Below are 22796 nucleotides of genomic sequence, written 5' to 3'. Positions count from 1 at the left end.
ATTAACATCGACAGTATAATGCGTGGTTTTAAACCAGCGCAACAATATAAAGTGACCGAGAACAAAACCGTTCATTGTCCGTTGCAAAGCTTGACAATCTTAAATTGTACATAAATTGAGTGAATTTACTGCGAACCGTATTAAAAATAAAAACATTAAACAATTACTTAAATTTAGACAATATAAATCAGCCTTGTTCATGCCATCAAACCAAATCCCAACATACACACACAAGTTGTTCTGTACATGCAAGCATCATTTCTTTTGGATAGTAACACGTGAAATACCAGTTAGATTTCACAACGCCCACATAAGCACTAAACAAGAATATCTCGTTGATTGTTTTTTCCCCTCCCTTTTTCTCGCTCAGTCGTGGACCCAGTAGCGCTGGGAACCATCTTAAGACTGTATAACTTTTAACTCAACTAAAGAACGCACGTCAACACTTTTCAAAATCTTTTTTTCCCCGTCACACGGAGCAATAGGTTTAATGTTGATTATTGTTTTCGGGACACCGACCAATATCATGCTTACCAAAAAAAAGTTACCAAAACAAAAAAAATCATGGGTCTATGTTTGATTGGGATGTTGCTGGCAATGATACGACAGGAACGTTCTAACATTCCTAATCACACTCGCGTGCCACGGCGGCAGCATCCTCATCACCTAAACATTGACATTTATTTAGTAAATGCTCTGAAAAAATAAATTCATATACAATACGATTTGATAAACACCAATATATACACAAATGTCAACTGGATTATACGTGACGAAATGCCAAAGCATAACTGCAAAAAGAGTACATAATAATTCTGTAATAAGTATCTTTCATCGTATAATTGAGAACACGTGCCAGACACGTATCGTCATACCCCGCTCTTTGGTCTGCTTGTACAGCAAAGCGCCACTGCACGCGCTCCTGCAGGGCGGGGCACGCGCTTGCAGGTGCAGCAGCAGGAATGCAGTACAGGTAAGCGCGGGATATTAAGGCACGCTCTGCACATAGGCGCGGTGCGGCGAAAGCAGCCGGTTACTCCGCATTTCTAGAGAGTGAAAAATGACTTGTTTTGGAAAAAAAATAACGCGTAGGTCTGGGATTGTAGATGGGGAAGAGAGATCACACGTCACGGGAAACACCAACTGTCAGCTTTGAGGCGCGAGGTTTTGGAGGGAAAATATTTCAGACCGCACTGTGCTATTGTCCTGCACACGCTTCAATCAAACATGAAAAGACGCTAATATCAGAATGCAGAGGTCAATCTGATCATTTATACACATTACAGACTTAAGAATTAATCTACAATTCATTCAGAGGCGGTATTTACTAATAAACAAAAAGAGGCCAAATTAGTTGCCCTTAAATCTCATAACTTTTGATGTGTTAGTTTTTTTCCAAAAATATGTAAGATGAACAAGAAATATTAGTCAGGAGAACCATTTAGCCATTGCCCAGCGGAGGACAGATCTGTCTGGGACCAGGTCTGGTTTTTACCTGCCCGCCCCATAATGCTTCCATAATGGATTCTGCTATACTGTCTCGTTTATACTCCATGAGAATAAAATACTAGCTGAGGTCACATTTATACCTGTGCCAATTATTCTGCTGAAAGAATTCAAGCTGATATGAAGTACTGTGTATGGAAGATAGATAGATAAACTAAATCCTTTTCACCTCATTTTGCTCAATAGAAAATTTCTTTCTTAACCCTTCTTATCCCAGACCAATCAAGGCATAACAATATTACTGCATGTTTAATAGGCTACATAGGTATAACGTTCTGTTGTTGATCACCTAGATGTCAGACACAATACACATTACATCCTCTCCTATCTGAATGCACTAAGCACATCAGCTCTAGAGACACCGAGACAACTGTGCAAGCTGCAGCTTCTGTTGACAACAACCAGAGTTCTGCAAGTAAATCTAAGCAAAAGCCATCCAGTTGCTCTTTGTACAGGAGCTAGTCTGGTTGCTCTTCTCTATACTTTTCCCCCAAAGGATTTCAATCCACACCCTACTTATCGCCTGGTGCCCAGAACTGGACACAATAATTTAAATGCAGTCTGATGGAAGCACTGCAATAAAACCAAAAACACCACTGATTTCTGTCCATTCGCTCAGGCATAAGGTTCTCAAATGTCCTTCCTCCACAAAAACATTGTTTAAAAAAAATCAATTAGCTTCTCAAGCTACAGGTTTAATTCAAGGGTGAGATTTATTATGAAGAAATACAAGTATACACAATGTAATTTAGAAAAGATGTGCTGGGCCAGTATTTAAAAGGTAAGAATATGCAGTAATTCATGTAATACTATTTCATCATTCATTACTGAACAAGGCGAATATGGCATCAAGCAGCCCTTTGTTTTGACTGCACCAGAACAAGTGTCAGACAGAGACAACTGACTGCACCTGTGTCAGACAGCTGGGAGGAGAACATGGAGGATCCGTTCACCAGCCCCTCCCCTCAGGTAACCCTTAGTCATAAATAACTCACTTTGCACTCGCAGATTTCATTTGCTTTTAAGTTATGAGGTTTTGGTGGAAAAAAGTTTCACAGATTTACCAGAGAAACCCCAGGCCGGTGAAACGGGCAGCAGAGAGGTTTCCTGGCTGTTTTTAAAATGGAGGCCCGCTCTTCTCTGAGGGAAAGGCTCATTTCTCTTTTCTCTTCTTTTTGTCTTTTTTGGGTTTTTTCTGCTCTTCGTCTCTCCTCTTCCTCTTGCCTGTGTGGCCGGGGTCGGGCTGGACGTGCGGGTCCTCCGGCGGCTCCCCCGCACCCTCGTCCCTGCTCCCACAGGAAACCCCACACTCCTCCCTCTCCATCCCTCCATCAACACGCTTCCTCTTTTTCTTCTTCCTGTCCCCACGGCTCAGCTGCTCAGGCTCATGGGAAACAGCGCAGTCCTCCGTGTCCACCACCACTCTCTCCTCCTCTCCATCTTTCTTCTTGTTCTTCTTTTTCTTCTTCTTGGTTTTCCGAGCCGTGGGGACGTCGGAGGCGTGGTCCGGAGGCGTGGTCGCAGGGGCGTGGTCGGCAATGTCAGGCCCAGCGGTGGGGGGAAGCAGGGCAGTCTTGGGCGCGGGGACAGGGGCGTGTCTTCCTCTCAGCTGGGTCATCCTCTGCGCAAAGTACTCCTGCATGGTCAGGGAGCTGGTCACCGTGTTTGTGTGCGCCTCCACTGCCGGGTCAGAGGTCACGGCCTCCGCGCCAGTCTCCTCTTCCGGGGACTCCTGTCCACTGCTTTCCTAAAAGATAAAAGCGAAACAGGAAGTCCAAGTTAGGAGCCCGCGCACAGATCTGCGCGGAGTTCCTGTTTCAGGCACCGCGGTAAACTGAGCGCAGACCAGCCCTCCTGACCGGCGGGGCTCCCAGGGCGGGGCCCACAGGGCGGGGCCCCAACAGGAGCTCCACTCATCAGAAAGCGCATCAGTCAGAGCCACAGCACCTGCAGCAGGGCAGTGTGAGTCACCCCAGGGATGACATCACTCCACAGGCCCAGCTCTACCTGATGGACAGGTTTATTATGTCATACAGGGCCTTCCCCACACGGCACCTAAAATGGGGCCTCCATATAGCACCTTTAAACAGGGCCTCCCCTCCATACACAGCCTTTAAACAGGGCCTCCTTCCATACAGAGCCTTTAAACAGGGCCTCCCTCCATACAAAGCCTTTAAACAGGGCCTCCTTCCATACAGAGCCTTTAAACAGGGCCTCCCTCCATACAGAGCCTTTAAACAGGGCCTCCCCTCCATATAGCACCTTTAAACAGGGCCTCCCCTCCATACAGAGCCTTTAAACAGGGCCTCCCTCCATACAGAGCCTTTAAACAGGGCCTCCTCCTACGAGCCTTAAACAGGGCCTCCCTCCATACAGAGCCTTTAAACAGGGCCTCCCTCCATACAGAGCCTTTAAACAGGGCCTCCTTTAGGAAAAGACAATGCTCAGGTGCGCTTTAGAGTGTGGGGGGGTGGAGTGGGGCAGTAGATTGTGGGGGAGGGGGCAGTGTGGGGCAGTAGAGTGTGGGGGGTGGAGTTGGGGGGCAGTAGAGCCTTGGGGAGGGGGGAAGTGGGCAGTAGAGTGTGGGGGAGGAGCTTGGGGGCAGTAGAGCGTGGGGGAGGGGGCAGAGTTTGGGGGCAGTAGAGCGTGGGGGAGGGGGCAGAGTTTGGAGGCAGTATAGTGTGGGGGGCGGTGTGGGGCAGTAGAGTGTGGGGGAGGGGCAGAGTTTGGGGGCAGTAGAGCGTTGGGGAGGGGCAGAGTTTGGAGGCAGTATGAGTGTGGGGGGGCGGTGTGGGGCAGTAGAGTGGTGGGGGCGGTGTGGGGCAGTAAGTGTGGGGTGGGGGCGGTGTGGGGCAGTAGAGTGTGGGGTGGGGGGGTGTGGGGCAGTAGAGTGTGGTGGGGGCGGTGTGGGGCAGTAGAGTGTGGGGGGGGGGTGTGGGGCAGTAGGTGTGGGGTGGGGGCGGTGTGGGGCAGTAGAGTGTGGGGGGGGCGGTGTGGGGCAGTAGAGTGTGGGGGGGGCGGTGTGGGGCAGTAGAGTGTGTGTGGGGGGTCGGTGTGGGGCAGTAGGAAAGCCCCCCTGCTCCCAGCAGCATGTGCAGGGCTGAGATAAGCACATGGCTATCAGCTCTTCCTGCTGTCACAAACCCCCCCTCCCCGTCCCCCCCACCTGCCACAGACCGCCAAGCCTCCACTGAGGGCTGCAGTGCTGGCAGCACAGAGCCAAGCTCACCACTGAGCCCAGACAGGGGGGGGGGGTACCAACCTAAACGCACAGAATCATAAGGCTACCACAATCACACATCCTCACTAAAGAAGTTTAAGAAACACCCTAAACTTAAACCAGCCACACGTTCACCATCTACAACAGGCTAAACCCCTAACACCATCCACAGGCTAAACTCCTAACACCATCTACAACAGGCTAAACCCCTAACACCATCCACAGGCTAAACCCCTAACACCATCCACAGGCTAAACTCCTAACACCATCCACAGGCTAAACCCCTAACACCATCTACAACAGGCTAAACTCCTAACACCATCTACAGGCTAAACTCCTAACACCATCTACAGGCTAAACCCCTAACACCATCCACAGGCTAAACTCCTAACACCATCTACAGGCTAAACCCCTAACACCATCTACAACAGGCTAAACTCCTAACACCATCCACAGGCTAAACTCCTAACACCATCTACAACAGGCTAAACTCCTAACACCATCTACAACAGGCTAAACCCCTAACACCATCCACAGGCTAAACTCCTAACACCATCCACAGGCTAAACTCCTAACACCATCCACAGGCTAAACTCCTAACACCATCCACAGGCTAAACCCCTAACACCATCCACAGGCTAAACTCCTAACACCATCTACAACAGGCTAAACCCCTAACACCATCCACAGGCTAAACTCCTAACACCATCCACAGGCTAAACTCCTAACACCATCTACAACAGGCTAAACTCCTAACACCATCCACAGGCTAAACCCCTAACACCATCCACAACAGGCTAAACCCTAACACCATCCACAGGCTAAACCCCTAACACCATCCACAGGCTAAACTCCTAACACCAACCATCCACAGGCTAAACCCCTAACACCATCCACAGGCTAAACTCCTAACACCATCCACAGGCTAAACTCCTAACACCATCCACAGGCTAAACTCCTAACACCATCCACAGGCTAAACCCCTAACACCATCCACAGGCTAAACCCCTAACACCATCCACAGGCTAAACCCCTAACACCATCCACAGGCTAAACCCCTAACACCATCCACAGGCTAAACCCCTAACACCATCCACAGGCTAAACTCCTAACACCATCCACAGGCTAAACCCCTAACACCATCCACAGCTAAACGCTAACACCATCCAAGCTAACCAACCCATCCACAGGCTAAACTCCTAACACCATCCACAGGCTAAACCCCTAACACCATCCACAGGCTAAACCCTAACACCATCCACAGGCTAAACCCCTAACACCATCCACAGGCTAAACTCCTAACACCATCCAAGCTAAACCCCTAACACCATCCACAGGCTAACCCTAACACCATCCACCTAACCCTACACCATCCACAGGCTAACCACACATCTCCTAACAACACATCACAGCTAAACTCCTACAACACAGCACTCACACAGGCTAATCTACTCAACTACACATCACAGGCTAAACTAACACCATCCACAGGCTAACTCCCATACCACCACAGTCTAAACCCACCATGGCTAAACTCTACACTCACACACTTCACCACTACAACCATCCACGATCAATCGACATCCAGATAATCTCATTAAACGCACACAAATCAACCAATGCTCATTATATTTTAGGAGCAGGACTAACAAGGCTCAAGTCATTTCTGTCTTTAATCCCTCAGAAACATGGCTAACTGTTCTGTTAGAAAGAACGAGCACTTCAGTTTTCAAATTAAAACGCAATCAGATACTTTTAAATGTAAGTGAACACAACAGAAATAAGGTTCAAAAACAGAAAAAACTATTAAAATCAACTAAACAAAAAACACTCTGGAAATACATGTTAGTCAGCTGCTAAGTTCCTATCCACTGAAACCACATGATGGATGTGGAAGAGTTATGATCCGTGGTCATTTTAATTAAAGCTGTCCAGTTCACCTGAGTTCCATCTTTTTTAAACAACCCCACCCCCCCAAATGTGAAAATCTGTGGGGGGGGGAACCCCTAAAAAGCCAGGTTTGCTCAGGAGACTAAACGGTTTCATCCATCAGGAGAGAGACAGACCGACAGACTCGGGCCTGCTCAACCAATGGAGTCTGCGGCCCGAAAAGGGCAAAGCCACCTTCCGCCTGACCTCGCGATCTGGACCAATCGTGAGGCTCAACTCCTCCCTGGACTGCGGGTTCACCAGCACTAAACCTGCATCCAAAACCCTCCAATCAGCAGCCAGAACCTCAGACCAGCAGCTCTTAGTGTAAAGCTTGAGCAGAGACCGCTCGGCACTGAGAACAGACGATCACACCTGTACACCTGTACACAGGTATATTACACAGGCATGAGAGCCTATGGCTCTACCCCCCAGGAGCGATGCTCCCCCCGCCCGGCAGCACCATGCTTCATTCATTCTCCCAGTGCAGTGATTTATTGGGATAAACACAGTGATTAAATGCGCCCTGAAGCACAAGCAGCTGAGGCACTGCAGAGCTGCTGGCGGCGAGCGTCGCCCATGCAGTCCTCACTCGCCCTGCATTCCTGTCCTGTAGCTAAGAGACGGCCATTTTGGCGCTAATCTCTACATGTCCGGGGGCTGGCCAGCAAGGCGGGGGGTATGGGGGGGGAGGGGGGGTTACTGGCGGGTTTCTTGTTACCGTGGCGGCAGCAACTGCTCTGTCAACAACCGCACTCTTAAAAGCCAGAGCTTTGTTCGAGACAATTAGATGTTATCTCGGCTCAAATTAGAGCTCTGTGCCTCACAACAAACAGCTCCCTCTGCACCCTGCCACCGGCCGCTACGCTAGGCTACGCTACGACAGCCCGCAGCACAACTGCCACCGCTTCTCAAAACAAGCCCACCTGCGCTGCTCTGATTAAAGGCTGGATTACCAGCATCACATACAAATACCCAGAAGCACACAGAGCAGCCGGTCCTTAGCGCTTATCGTTTGTGCTTATCCGGCACATATAATGTTTCTATGGTATTCACTTCACAATGCATTGAACCCATTAAAAGGTTATTAAATAAATTCTGAGTAATAAGTCAAAGAGAAATAAATAAATCCTGCATGTACACTACCCTAACCCTGGCAACACTAGCCTGACCCTGGCAACACTAGCCTGACCCTGGCAACACTAGCCTGAACCTGGCAACACTAGCCTGACCCTGCCAACACTAGCCTGACCCTGTCAACACTAGCCTGAACGTGCCAACACTAGCCTGAACGTGCCAACACTAGCCTGAACCTGCCAACACTAGCCTGACCCTGGCAACACTAGCCTGACCCCGCCAACACTAGCCTGACCCTGGCAACACTAGCCTGAGCCTGGCAACACTAGCCTGAACCTGCCAACACTAGCCTGACCCCGGCAACACTAGCCTGACCCTGCCAACACTAGCCTGAACCTGGCAACACTAGCCTGACCCTGGCAACACTAGCCTGACCCTGGCAACACTAGCCTGACCCTGCCAACACTAGCCTGACCCTGCCAACACTAGCCTGACCCTGGCAACACTAGCCTGAGCCTGGCAACACTAACCTGACCCTGCCAACACTGCCACTGGGGGCTGGAAGGGCAGACTCCACACACCCATATACAGGCATTGATCATATCTTACACAGTTTTTAACCTCCTGATTCAGGGTCTATGTGCTCAGTGTTTGTACAGTACTTTCATAAACAGACGTATGGGCACACACACAGGCCTTTACCTGTACAGACAGGTGTGTAGGTAGGGCAGAAGGCAAACTTTAAATTCACTCCAGCGTAACAGCTGCACTGCAGTTCAAGACAAACATGGTGTACGTTACCCTTTAGAGATCCTGTTAATGCATTAATACATTAATAATACTGCTGCCTGAGGCGTAACCCACGTCCTATACTGTATATCTGTTACATCTGATATAAAGAATGCCAGTGTGACCTCATGCGTCAGAGAGCCAATCAGAGTGGAGTAAATGTGGTGTAACCGTGGCGCTGAAAGCAGGCTGGATCAAATGGCTGTGCTCCCCCACGCACCCCCGCAGCCAAGCTCTGGCCCGTCTGCCAAATGTCCGGCCGTGGCGTGGGCGATGATCCCCGCCCCCCCCACCCCCAGCGTGGGCGATGCCGTCCCCTCCCCCAGGGCTGTGGAGCACGGCGTGGGGAGAGAGGGAAAGGGAGAGGTCAGGGTGTCTCTCCAGGTCCACTGGCCCATCAATCACTGCAGCTCATTAGCATACAGGGTTACTACTGCAGAAAGACCACGCCCCCTGGGCTCTACCAACAGCCTGTCCACTCTGAGGCTGACCAATCACCACTCCCTTTCTTTGGGGTGCACCAAGCATTCTACTAGCTCTGAACTATACCAATATCTAGACCCTGACCATCAACCACAGTCTATCATCAGGCTCTTATGACTGAGCTCAGCCAATCAGCAGGCCATCATGACTGGGCTCAGCCAATCACCAGGCCATCATGACTGGGCTCAGTCAATCACCAGGCCATCATGACTGCGCTCAGCCAATCACCAGGCCATCATGACTGCGCTGAGCCAATCACCAGGCCATCATGACTGGGCCCAGCCAATCACCAGGCCATCATGACTGCGCTGAGCCAATCACCAGGCCATCATGACTGCGCTCAGCCAATCACCAGGCCATCATGACTGGTCCCAGCCAATCACCAGGCCATCATGACTGCGCTCAGCCAATCACCGGCTGGAAAAAGAAACGGCACAAACGCACCTGGGTCGCTACATCGGCAGCCAATCGGCTGCAAGCAAAGCACTGTTTCACTGCTGCTGCTAGCCCACTAAACAACAACACGAATGAGCAAGCTTCCAACGACTGTCCAACTGCGCTGAACTGGCAGTTTTCAGCACCAACAGAACTCTGGCTTTCCAAGCCAACAGAACTTAAGACCTAGAGAGCACAGCGATAAGAAACACTCTCAGGAGCAGGCTGAACTGCATCAGACAGCCAGCTAAGGAAGGAAAGAATATGCACTTAATTACAGGTTTCAAGGTAATGAATCTACTGATGAATTCAACAAATGAATAATCAACTTTTTTTTTTTTACCAAAGACCTACAGACAGTTCTTAAAAAGACAGTTCCTTTAGCTTCACGGAATAAAATCTGCATCCCCAAATGTGGTTTAAGAAAAATTTTCCTCAGTTCCTCAAATAACACAGAGATAAATAAAACAGTGATATGAGTGACACACTGCACCAACAAAGACCTGAACCAATCAGGGTGCTACACAACAAAGCGCACTCTTCTGATTGGGGGATGTCAGTGATAGATAGCCCACGTCAGCTCCCCCTGTAAGCAGAGGAATGGTTTTAAGCTCATGTTTAATTCATGTGGTTATCAGACTAATATGGCCCTGTCAGAACCACACAGCACGGAGGAGCTGAGGCATTATGGGAGTGTTTCAAACACACATTGCTATGGCAACAGCAGAGCTTTTTTTCACCCCTTTACCTCAAGCCCAGAAACATGTTATCACCCACGCACACATGCGCGCATGTGCGCACACACATTAAACTAACAAAAACACACACGCACACAGCTGCGCGCGCGCACAGACACACACACACACACACTGGGACTGTAGCTGCAGTTGAATTTATCATTTATCCATACAACAACGTCAGCACACGTTATTCATCCACACAACAACATCAGCACAGGTCTGGTGGCATTCATGCCTAATCTGCCAGGTGAGTCAGTCTCATCCACGCGTTCAGTGTGCCGTTTAAATCCCCATTACAGATCAGGTAACAAACACGCACCTGCGTTCCACCTGTTACAGCAGGTTAGGTAGGCTACCTGACAAACCTGCCAACTCCACTCTCTGTCCATCAGACAACTGTCAGAGGAAAACACGTTGCCATGAAATCACTTCAGTGGTTGGCAACGAACTGTACAAGTGCTAAACAAAACAAAGTTTTGTTCAGCCTGATGGTGGTTAGTGCTTATTGGGGTTCAGCCTGATGGCGGTCTGTGATTATTGGGGTACAGACAGCTGTGTGTGTAACAGGGATCAGGACACCTGCTTAGCAGCCAGCTCCAGAAGGGTGCCAAGGGGAGGGGCCAGGGGGGTGTTTTGTTTTGGGAAGCGGGACAGGGGTGAGAGGGGGTTCGGTGGTGGGCCGGGGGGGGTGTTTTGGGAAGCGGGACAGGGGTGAGAGGGAGTTTGGTGGCGGGCTGGGGAAGGGGGGGGTGTTTTGGGGAGCAGGACAGGGGTGAGAAGGGGTTCGGCGACGGGGTAAAAAATGAGGACGTGTCGCTGATGTATGAAGCGGCGGGGAGCCTATTTATCAGCGCACCGCGCGCTCCCCGCACCGGTCCCCCATGTCACCGGCCACGTCGCTCCCCCCTGACTGATTAATTAGCCAATCACAGCCCATTTTTCACGGCGAGGCAGGCTGGTTTATATCAGCTAATGCGCGGTCTCTAACCGAGCCACTTTACGGCCTACTCGGCTGTTTTGGCCTGCCGGAGGGGCCGGGCAGGAGGAGGAGGAGATAAATCACCCCCCCCCCGGGGCCCCCTAACGAACCCCCGGGAGGCGCGGCGGGCCAGCGAGGCTTTCAGCGGCGATAAGCAGGGAGCCGGGCCCCGCCAAGCGGCTTCATTTAAACGGCCCGCGCTCCCGCCGCCCCGCCCCCCCCCCCCAGCTACGAGCCCCCGCCCCCGAGCTACGAGCCCCCCCCCGCCAAGCTACGCAGCCCCCCCCCCGACTACGAGCCCCCCCCGCCAAGCACGCCCCCGTCCCGCGTCGAGCAACCCCCCCCCCTCTCGCATCGACCCCCCCCCGAGCCCCTGTCCCAAGCTCCAAGCCCCCGCTTCGTGCACTCAGCCCCCCCGAGCCCCCGCACCTCGTTTATCTTGCGCTGAGTAATTGTGCGGGCGGGAAAAATAGGGACGGGGCGACGGGCGTGGGCGGGGTGATGGATCGGCACGCCGCCGCTCGCCGATGGACAGCTGCTCGGGCTGGGGGGGGGGTAATAAATAAACGCTTACTTCTTATTTTCATGCTTTTGTGTTTGTTTGGGGGGGGGGGGGGGCAGCAAAAAGTGACATCCGTCTTAAGTATCAGCAGCTAACTGGCCAATTACAGGAAGACTCGCATCATAAATGATGAAAATGATATTTAAACCCACAGCTGCGCCCCAGAGCTCACAGTGACGGGCTGCAGGTCACACGCACACCAGACTAGGACTCCGGATCATCGCTGACACACAGCGCTGAGCGCTCAACACTAAACACACACCTCCCAAAACAAAAACATTAAATAACTAAACTGGAAATACGACCAAAATCAGACCAAAGCACGTGTGTGGGCACTACTGCTAAACAGCACAATGTGGGCACGTCTACAGTGTCTCACATTCTAAAAATCTAAATCCCGTTTGCAGAAGAGGCCAAGTCATAATGTTCAAAGACACCCCCGATTGCCCATCCTTGATTAGTAGTGCACTTAAATTTTACGATTTGTCGCTCCAAAAGGAAGCTTATTCAAAAAGGCTACATCACTCTGGAACAACTGTAATAAAGGACGTGAGTTGTTAAAAACATCTCGAGTCTGGAGCGTGCAGTGTGCAGCGTGGAGTGTGCAGCGTGCAGTGTGCAGTGTGTAGTATGCAGCGTGGAGTGTGCAGTGTGTAGTGTGCAGCAGGAGACTAAACCTGCAGGACAGCTGCCAGCTTTCCACTGCATGCTGATTTAGCCACAGGTGCCCTTATAACTATCACAGATCACTCACATAATTCACAGTGACAAAACAGAGTTGATCCACATCAAGCACGTTTTTTCACTGTTTACACAGGTATTAAAAGATTTCAACATTCCGAACCAGACCTCCAAGATTCCCGTGATACAACAATCTGGAAAGACCCAGAGTGTGTAAACATACGCTGCACTCTCTCTCCTCAGGACGACTGAGGCCTGAGGTGGGCGGAGTCTGGGGGGGCCCCTCCCTCCTGCAGAGCGTTTCTCCCGGTGATAAGCTCCAGCAGGAAGTGCTGCATGCAGGAAGGAAGCCTAGCATGGGGGGGGGGGTTATGCAAAGGAAACACCCCCTCAGTTCACTCACTCACACACACACACACGCACGCACGCACGCAGGCACGCAGGCAGGCACGCACGCGCGCACACACACACACACACATGCACGCAGGCACGGCACACACACACACACACACACACACACACGCACGCACGCAGGCACGCACGCGCGCACACACACACACGCGCGCAGGCAGGCAGGCAGGCACGCACACACGCACACTCTCTCACTCACACACACATGCACACACACACGCACACACACACACACTCACTCACTCACACACATGCACACACACACTCACTCACTCACACACACGCACGCACACACACTCACACAGGGGCGCTGCCACACTGCAGGTCTCCAGAGACACCATTGTGATTGTGTTGGGTGTTTCGATCTGTTCGATGCCGCTCGTTCAGAAAAGGACAATAAGAGCCCAGCCAAAAAACCATTTCAAAAAATATCGCATGCGTTTCCAATTTTAGTCAGCAGCGTGGGGCTGGGCCATTGTTGTGGAGGCTGGGTCCGGCTCTGCAGAGAAAAATATGGATCCAAACGCCGATAAGTCTCAGAGCTCAGGACCAGCAGGACTGCGGCCCAAACCACGCACGCTCACACTCACACAATCACTCACGCTCACACTCACACTCACACAATCACACACGCTCACACTCACACAATCACTCACACAATCACACACGCTCACACTCACACAATCACTCACACAATCACTCACACTCACAATCACTCACGCTCACACTCACACAATCACTCACACAATCACACACGCTCACACTCACGCTCACACTCACACAATCACTCACGCTCACACACATGCTCACACAATCACACACACGCTCACTGGCACAATCACTCACACTCACACTCACACAATCACTCACGCTCACACTCACACAATCACGCACGCTCACACTCACACAATCACTCACACAATCACTCACGCTCACACTCACGCTCACACTCACACAATCACTCACGCTCACACTCACACAATCACTCACGCTCACACACATGCTCACACAATCACACACACGCTCACTGGCACAATCACTCACACTCACACAATCACACACGCTCACACAATCACACGCTCACACTCGCACACGCAATCACACACGCACTCGCACACGCTCACACTCGCACACGCAATCACACACGCACTCGCACACACTTGCACACGCTCACACACACGCTCACACTCGCTCACGCGTACACACTCACGCTCACGCGTACACGCTCACATTCGCACACGCACACACACGCTCACACTCGCTCACACACACGCTCACACAATCACACACGCTCACACTCGCTCACACAATCACACACGCTCACACTCGCTCACGCGTACACACTCACGCTCACACGTACACGCTCACATTCGCACACGCACACACACGCTCACACTCGCTCTCGCGTACACACTCACACATGCTCACACAAACGCTCATACTCCCACATGCACACACTCACGCGTACACAATCACACATACACACTCAATCACACACACTCACACTCACACTCGCTCATACGTACACACTCACACATGCTCACACTCACGCGTACACAATCACACATACACGCTCACACAATCACACACACTCACACTGACGCTCACACTCGCACACACACACGCTCATGCATACACACTCACGCTCACACTCACACACACAGCCCAAACTCACTGACTGAAATCTTGAACGTTCCAAACTCCTGTGACTATGGATGAAGTGGAGCCCTGCTCTCCTGGTTCAGTGCAGTACGAATACAATCTCACCCCACAGCACAGCCTGCCAGCTTCCCCCAAAACCACTGGCTCCCAGAGGAATTCACTCAGAGGAGCGCAACTAATTCTGTAGTATTCTGGTGCCTCAGGAGCTGCGTTACTCGGCCAGTCACAGGGACACCTGCAGGTAAATGGTGGAACTGCAGTGCATGAAGCACACCTTAGCATGGCCCACAGAGACTTCACCCCAACCCTCTGAAGTTTGGGTTGAGAGGGACTGCGGCTCAAGTTCATCAGCACAACAACTTTTTGCCGGAGTCAGGTTCATTTCTGGGAATTAGTGCTCTTGTGGCTAACCCTACCTGCAGGCCAAACACACACCTGTAAGACATTCTGATGGCGCCCTTGACAGCTTGATGTGGCCCTGCTGCTAATCCGCTAACAGGATTAGCGCACAAGCAGCGAAGGAGTCCGCCTGCACACTACAGCACCGCTAATCGCTGCTGGCTGGGTCACATGACACCGCCGTCGCCAAGGGCAGCAGCGGGCCCTGATGACATGAGCCCTTTCAGTTTTAAGTAAAGCTGCAAACCCCACAGACCTCAGCCCAAACCACCCCACACTCCCCCCTCAGCCCAAACCACCCCACACTCCCCCCTCAGCCCAAACCACCCCACACTCCCCCCTCAGCCCAAACCACCCACACTCCCCTCAGCCCAAACACCCCACACTCCCCTCAGCCAAATCCCCCACCCCTCAGCCCAATCACACTCCCCCTCAGCCCAAACACCCACACTCCCCCTCAGCCCAAACACCCACACTCCCAGCCCAAATCACCCACACTCCCCTCAGCCAAACCACCCCACACTCCCCCCTCAGCCCAAACCACCCACCTCCCTCAGCAACACCCACACTCCCCCTCAGCCCTCCCACACTCCCCTCAGCCCAAACCACCCCACACTCCCCCCTCAGCCCAAACCACCCCACACTTCCCCGTGAAGAAAACCTCATGCAGTGCTCCTAGAATATGCTGGAGAATATGCTTCTGCACACAGCCAACGACAAGCTCAGAGTCACTGATCAGCAGAGTCACTGATCAGCACAAAGTACACTATTCAAAACAGTCACTGATCAGCACAAAGTACACTATTCAGCACAGTCACTGATCAGCACAGAGTACACTATTCAGCACAGTCACTGATAGACATACACTATTCAGCAAGTCACTGACACACAGAGTACACTATCGCACAGTCAGAAGCACGATACACATCAGAAGCGTGAGAGAGTCACAGATAGGAGCGTCTGCTAAATGATTGTAATATAACAGGCACTAAAGATGGTCACAGGGCTATGGGGGGGGGGGGGGGTGAGGTCAGGGTGTCACTCACCTCCTCTTGGTCTGTCCCACGCTGGGCCCTCTTTCCGAATATGCAGGCCAGGTCTGTCTGGCTGCGGCTGGACAGGTCTTTCCCTGAAACATACATCCCAGGCCTTAAATCGTCATGACGACAAAACCCCAAAACCTCATCTCTGTCATACCCATAATGCAACTGTGAAAAGTGCTTTTCTTTCTGGGTTAACCTGCAACATTCAAAAGGCCACCCAGGACTGCTCTGAAAAACGACTGTGGCTTTACTGAGCAGCCTGGGGCAGCAGAGTCAGAGAGACAGATTTATGATCACCATACCCCCCCTCCCGCCAAACGCCCCCACTCTGTCCGCTTTTAACACTGAACCAACCCAGGTGCTTCTTTACAAAATAACACAAATACAGTACTGAGCCCTAAGTAAGTAATACAGTGCAGTAACAACAGAGGTACACTGCTGGCTTTCTCCCACAGGGTGCAAAGAGAAGGGAAAGGTGCATGTTTTAAACCTCAGATGGGTGAGAGCCAACGAGGGAAACAGGTGTGTGTGAGTCTGGAGGGTGTGTGTGTGTAAGTGCTTACGGTGTGTGTGTGAGTGTGTAGGGTGTGTGTATGCATGGTAGTGTACATGTATCAGATGTAAGGTCTATGGTGTAGTGGGTAGAGTCCTGTATAGGGTGCAGGGTGTATGGTATGTATGTAGGGTGTAGTGTGTAGGGTGTATGGTAGGTGTCCAGGGTGTATGGTAAGTATGTAGGGTGTAGGGTGTAGTGTGTAGGGTGTATGGTAGGTGTCCAGGGTGTATGGTAAGTATGTAGGGTGTAGTGTGTTGGGTGTATGGTAAGTATGTAGGGTGTATGGTAAGTATGTAGGGTGTAGTGTGTTGGGTGTATGGTAAGTATGTAGGGTGTATGGTAAGTATGTAGGGTGTAGTGTGTAGGGTGTAGTGTGTTGGGTGTATGGTAAGTATGTAGGGTGTAGTGTGTAGGGTGTATGGTAAGTATGTAGGGTGTAGGGTGTAGTGTGTAGCGTGTATGGTAGGTGTCCAGGGTGTATGGTAAGTATTAGGAGTGGGAAGGTATGTTTAACTCAGTAGGGTGTAGGCCAAGAGGAAGGTGTGTAGTGTGGAGGGTGTAGTGTGTTGTGGTGTGATGGTGAGTGTGTAGGGTGTGTGTATGAGGTGTGTACATGTATAGATGTAAGGGTATGTGTGTAGGGGTAGAGTCTGTATAGGGTGAGGTGTATGGTATGTATGTAGGGTGTAGTGTGTAGGGTGTATGGTAGGTGTCCAGGGTGTATGGTAAGTATGTAGGGTGTAGGGTGTAGTGTGTAGTGTGTATGGTAGGTGTCCAGGATGTATGGTAAGTATGTAGGGTGTAGTGTGTAGCGTGTATGGTAGGTGTCCAGGGTGTATGGTAAGTATGTAGGGTGTAGTGTGTTGGGTGTATGGTAAGTATGTAGGGTGTAGTGTGTTGGGTGTATGGTAAGTATGTAGGGTGTAGGGTAGTTGTAGGGTGTATGTGTGTAGGGTGTATGGTAAGTATGTAGGGTGTAGTGTGTTGTGGTGTATGGTAGGTGTCCAGGTGTATGGGAAGTAGTAGGTGTAGTGTGTAGCGTGTATGGTAGTTAGGGTGTATGGTAAGTATGTAGGGTGTAGTGTGTTGGGTGTATGGTAAGTATGTAGAGAGTAGTGAGCCTCGTCTCTCACACCACGATCGCTCTCCTCCCACAGAAGGTACTCCGGCTGTCTAACGCAGTAGCCAACCGACCTGCCTCCCATTCAGGCCCCCCTCCACAACCCCCGCCCCCCTGAGTGTGCCCCCCCCCTCCACAACCCCCGCCCCCCTGAGTAAACACACATTCGTGTGCCGTTTGGGTCGCTTAGCAACCTGGCAGACAATGGACAGCAGCCAGAACTCCGGTCAGACCGGATCGGTAAAACCTGGAGCGTCCGACACAGGAGCTCCTCCTGTTTCAAACCCAAACCCAGCGCCAGGGCCAGCGCCAGGGCTAGGGTAGAGTACCTGCCTCAGGTAGCTGCCAGCCCAGCCACCGCTCCATTGTCATGGAAACAATGAGCAGAGCGAAGACTGGAAACCTGACACCACACACACACACACACAAACACACACATATACACACACACACACACACACAGACACACACAATCGCATAATCAGAGCTATACTGTCTTCAGAGCTCACACTCAAACATGCCAGAATAGTTTCTACCAATTTATTACCTAAAATAATCAGTTAAAACAGCAAAGGCAATGTAGCATTACATGGACAGACATTCATATTTTAAACATAAAAGCTTCAGTACACAACATATCAAACCACATTAGTGTCCAAACTGTGTTATTATCCATGTCACACCATGAATGTGTGTGTATGTGTGTGTGCGCAAAAAATCTGCGAATGTTGCAACATACCGACACAACCGCCTTTGTCTAAAACGAATCGATATTTCCGATGGCTTCCAAAAACAATGAGATATTTAATCCTGCTATAATAAAATTGACGGCTGTTTGTACAGTTAAATCAATGATATCAATACGCCTCCCCTGCTATTCTAACAAAGCCATCCCCACGGCAACCACTGACACTGCAAAGAGCCAGAGGGTCAGGGCTAGCACAAAGCACACTGTCATTAAGACGCAGTCATATGAGCAGGAAAACAAACGCAACACTAGCCTGTAACCTAACATGGCTTCACACCAACCATTAATAATAACAACATTACCACAGATGCAGAGATTTGGACATAACCACTGTGTATAAGGTGTGTGTATGGAAATGGTAACAGTGATGCGTAATGTGTGTGTGTATGTGTGACTGTCTAAGAGTGTGAGTGAGTGAGTGAGTGAGTGAGTGAGTGAGCGAGTGCGTGAGTGCGTGTGTGTCTGAGTGTTTCAGTAGGAAAGCACAGTGTCCTTATGGTACAGCAAAGTCACGGTACAGTACAGCAGTCACAGTCACGGTACAGCACAGTCATGGTGTAACAGCTATGTTACAGCCCAGGTATGGCACAGCACAGCACAGTCACGTATAGCACATTGACAGAATAGCACAGTTATGTTATAGCTGTGCCGGGGCATCACACGGTCACGCTGCAGCACAGTCGATTGGCCTCTCTCTCTGTGCAGTAGAGCAGCGACTGGGTCAGGGGGCTGCGAGCTCCCCGTCAGGCTGCTGATTGGCCAGCCGGTTTTGGAGGAGTGATGGACCAGGTGCCTCATTAATAACCCGTCCCGGCACGAGACGGAACATTCCGGTTAAACTGACCCAGCGCTGCCGGAGCAGAACCTGGCCCTACCGCCCGTTACCTTGCCAACAAGCCGGTGCCAGGGAGGAAAGAGGAACATGTGACCAGAAACCGACCGCAACATCTGAGCTCCTCAGCGCAGTCTCCCCACAGTACGGCCCCTGCACCCCGATCTCTGCCCCAATATCCACCCTGCTACCTGCCCTTGCCCCGATATCAGCCCCAATATCCACCCTGCTACCTGCCCTTGCCCCGATATCAGCCCCAATATCCACCCTGCTACCTGCCCTTGCCCCGATATCAGCCCCAATATCCACCCTGCTACCTGCCCTTGCCCCGACAGGCTCACCTTTGGTGAACTTCATGTAGTGAACTCTCTTCCTGGAGGTTTTGGATTTCTCCTCCAGGCTGAAGCTCTGCTCCTGTGGGGCTGGGGGGGCTGGAAGAGACAAACCGCTGTTAACCCGGGGGGGGGGCATGAATACCCCCAGGCCCACTGTCACCGCAGGGGGGTGGTTCCAGAGAGGTGGGGGGGGGGGGGGGGGGTTTACCAGTCTTACCTTCACACATGCATGACTGGAGCACCAGCAGCGTGCTGCTGACCCCTCCTTCCTCTCCCCCCTCCCCCCCTCCTCTCTGAATCAGCTCCCTGTGAGCGTCTGCCTCCAGTTATCTTTTCATGTTACAATGGCGCCACCAACTGCACTGTCTGTGTTATTGCACCTTTCTGTGCTCTGGTCTTGGCCAGACTGGCATGAGAGAGGGCTTGTGAGGTGTTTGTGAGGGGGGGCAGATTTGGGTGACGGAGGGGCAGATGGGGGTGAGAGGGAGGTAGATGTGGGTGAGGGGGGCATATTTGGGTGAGGAAGGGGCATATTGGGGTTCAAGGGGCAGATTTTGGTGAGGGAGGGGCAGATGGGGATTTGGGTGCAGTCCTTACTGCTCTGTCCGTGGCAGCTGTTGAGTTCAGCCAGCAGCTGGTTAAAATCATCCTGATGGGCAATCCAGTTATCCTGCAAAACAAACACAATTTACCCACAACCCCCTTCTCTACAATTTACGCACAACCCACTTAACCACAATTTACCCACAACCCTCTTCACCACAATTTACCTATTATCCTCTTTCCCACAATTTACCCATAATCCTCTTTCCCACAATTTACCCACAGTCCCCTTCACCACAATTGATGCACAACCCCTTTCTCCGCTGCTGACCTCGTGACTGGCTGAGGTCCCAAGCCCCAGGCTGTTGTTCTTCACTTTGACCTTGACGTGCTCTGTGCCGCCCTGCTCGCTCTTTCCCAGGCCCTGCAGACAGGAAACCAGCAAACACAACTCAGAGCGCTACACACAACTCAGAGCGCTACACAACAACGAGCGCTTCATCCAACCGAGCACTTCATACACACGAGCAAACACAACTCAGAGTGCTACACACAACTCAGAGCCCTCCACATTAGCTTTGCTAGTAAAGTTGGCTACACGCAGCTAGATAGCACGCATGTTGTATCGAATTCAGTTCCTCAGATTGAAATATATGCAGGTGAATTACCGAGCTCGCTAAGTTGCGACTATAAAAAGTAACAGCAGTTCCCATGGAGGAAAGGGCACTTTGATGGGAGAACAGAATTTGATACAGGAGGAGTGTAGCACAGTGGGTAAGGAACTAGACTTGTAACCGAAAGGTCGCAGGTTCGATTCCCGGGTAAGGACACTGCCGTTGTACCCTTGAGCAAGGTACTTAACCTGCATTGCTTCAGTATATATCCAGCTGTATAAATGGATACAATGTAAAAGTGCTATGTAAAAAAAAGTTGTGTAAGTCGCTCTGGATAAGAGCGTCTGCTAAATGCCTGTAATGTAATGTAATGTAATACAAAAGCTATTCAACCTTGGCATCTAGCTGCCTAGCACAACTAGCAAAAGTAACATGACAGGTCCAACAGAAAACAGGCCAACTCTGTATCACTTTTCATCCCCTAGGTGACGCCACAGAGCAAAAGCAATTCCAAGGTTGACTCTAGTTTTTCTTTTTGCTTCGCTGTATCTAGGTTTCTTAGCATCTGCCATTGCACGCTTCAAACCACAGGCACAGTAGCCACACCCACCCCTCCCCACCCAGGAAAAGACCATCATGCCCAGAAACTTCCCAAACACATTTTAGAATAACACATACTGGTAAAGGTGCAGGAATTTTGAAAAATTATTTAAAGACTAAGACTGCTAGAACATCATAGATATGCCTTAGTATAATTATTTTACAATATTTTCAAGTAAAAAAAAAACTCCTGCATAGTACGCCTATAAGCCACCTGCCGGCTCCCTGTGTTACTGCAGGCAGATGATTCTTCTATGAACCTGAACGCGTTGAGCTTGTAAGGGTGGGTGTTTGACGGAACAATCTTGTGTTATCGTCAAAATTCAACATTGTGATTAACACGCTAAAAACAATTAAAATTACAAAATAATAACAATAATGTCTGACTTAGTGTTAAAATAGCATGCGTAGCATGTTATTATCAGCCACACGAACCCAACCGGCCGTCTGCCACTACCTTTCCTTTGGACCAGCCCATCCTCTCCAACATCCTCTGCCCGAATTTGGACTCATCTTTGCTCCAGGCGCTGTTTCTCGGGTCCACTGACCACTTCTGTTTCCTACGGGCTGTCGGATACACAGCAATTCAGCATCCACGTGGAAGGCTGGCAAGCCGGCTAGCCAGGGTGACCAGATAACAGACTGGAAGCTATTCGTACGTTAATAGTCCATTTAATCTTCTGTCGATTTCGACTCTGCTAAAAAAAAAACTGAACTTTCCTATCGCACAGTGTACATCGGACGTTAGCCACGACTAGTCGAGCGACAGTCTATATATCCCACACATACAGCCCCTAGCAAAGCTATAAAAAAAAACTAGCCACGGTAGGAGCAACCTCATGTCTACCAAGTTGTCATCCAGTGAAAAACAGAAAACGCAATGGGGGGATTAAACTGGAAGGTAAAACTGTAAACCGGGCAGTTTTAAATAGAATAATCTGAACCCTAAGCAGGAGTACCATGCGTTACAACCGTATCGAAAATTCAGTAACACAGCCAGAAGCGCTACAGCAGCTAGCCACAATTAGCCACTAGCAACTGAAACAGAGACATCTGTGTTACTTCTCAACATTAATGACAACTCTAGTTGGAATATAATTGAAAACATTTACACTTCAAGGATTAATATTAATACAGGTTATTTGCGTGAGCTAGAAGTAGTTTTTCAAACACGCGGCTTCAGAAACTCACGTTCTGCGAGCATCGCCATCTTGAGGTCCTCAGTCACATGGACTCGGGGCTGTTTCAGTATGTGCCTGAACAAAATACCAATGAACTGTTGTGAAAATACTACAAAATAATCGAAAACGATGCATAGTAATAATAGACCATTCCATAATAGTCATGTCACATAAAAAAGTATACGATTTGGTTCATTTTTTAAATTTAACTTTAAGTTCAGGAATACCTACCCTACTGCACATTCTATGCAGTAACACCGGGGGGCGGCAAGTTACCGCTGTCCATTCTTCTCTATCGCATGTTTCGACGGCACGAATTTCGGTTTTGTTTCAGGGTTTCAAACTCCAACT

The 22796-nt window shown here is 50.5% G+C and overlaps 1 protein-coding gene across 1 annotated transcript; it reads right to left on the bottom strand.

The window, feature by feature from the left end:
- Positions 1 to 2200: 2200 nt before the first annotated feature.
- pinx1 (PIN2 (TERF1) interacting telomerase inhibitor 1) lies at positions 2201 to 22520 on the bottom strand. The gene is made up of 7 exons (XM_064340892.1): positions 22456 to 22520; positions 21722 to 21831; positions 20382 to 20474; positions 20105 to 20177; positions 19514 to 19603; positions 15920 to 16002; positions 2201 to 3253 (listed from the first exon to the last, which is right to left on the bottom strand). Exons 1-7 carry the CDS (start codon positions 22472 to 22474, stop codon positions 2660 to 2662), a joined length of 1062 nt encoding a protein of 353 aa, XP_064196962.1. The 5' UTR covers positions 22475 to 22520; the 3' UTR covers positions 2201 to 2659.
- Positions 22521 to 22796: the final 276 nt, after the last annotated feature.

The sequence above is a fragment of the Anguilla rostrata genome, chromosome 6 (genome assembly GCF_018555375.3).
Source record: "Anguilla rostrata isolate EN2019 chromosome 6, ASM1855537v3, whole genome shotgun sequence".
NCBI classification, from domain to species: domain Eukaryota; kingdom Metazoa; phylum Chordata; class Actinopteri; order Anguilliformes; family Anguillidae; genus Anguilla; species Anguilla rostrata.
The sequence above is the reverse complement of the archived record's forward strand: the minus strand, read 5'-3'. Positions and strand labels throughout refer to the sequence as shown.

Bases quoted from the DNA above. Each gene is read 5' to 3' on its own strand.
- pinx1 (XM_064340892.1), bottom strand. The intron at 16,003-19,513 runs GTGAGCCTGTCG...TGTATGTTTCAG, and splicing joins CTACATGAAGTTCACCAAAG to GGAAAGACCTGTCCAGCCGC. The intron at 3,254-15,919 runs GTGAGTGACACC...TTTATCTTTTAG, and splicing joins GTGGGACAGACCAAGAGGAG to GAAAGCAGTGGACAGGAGTC.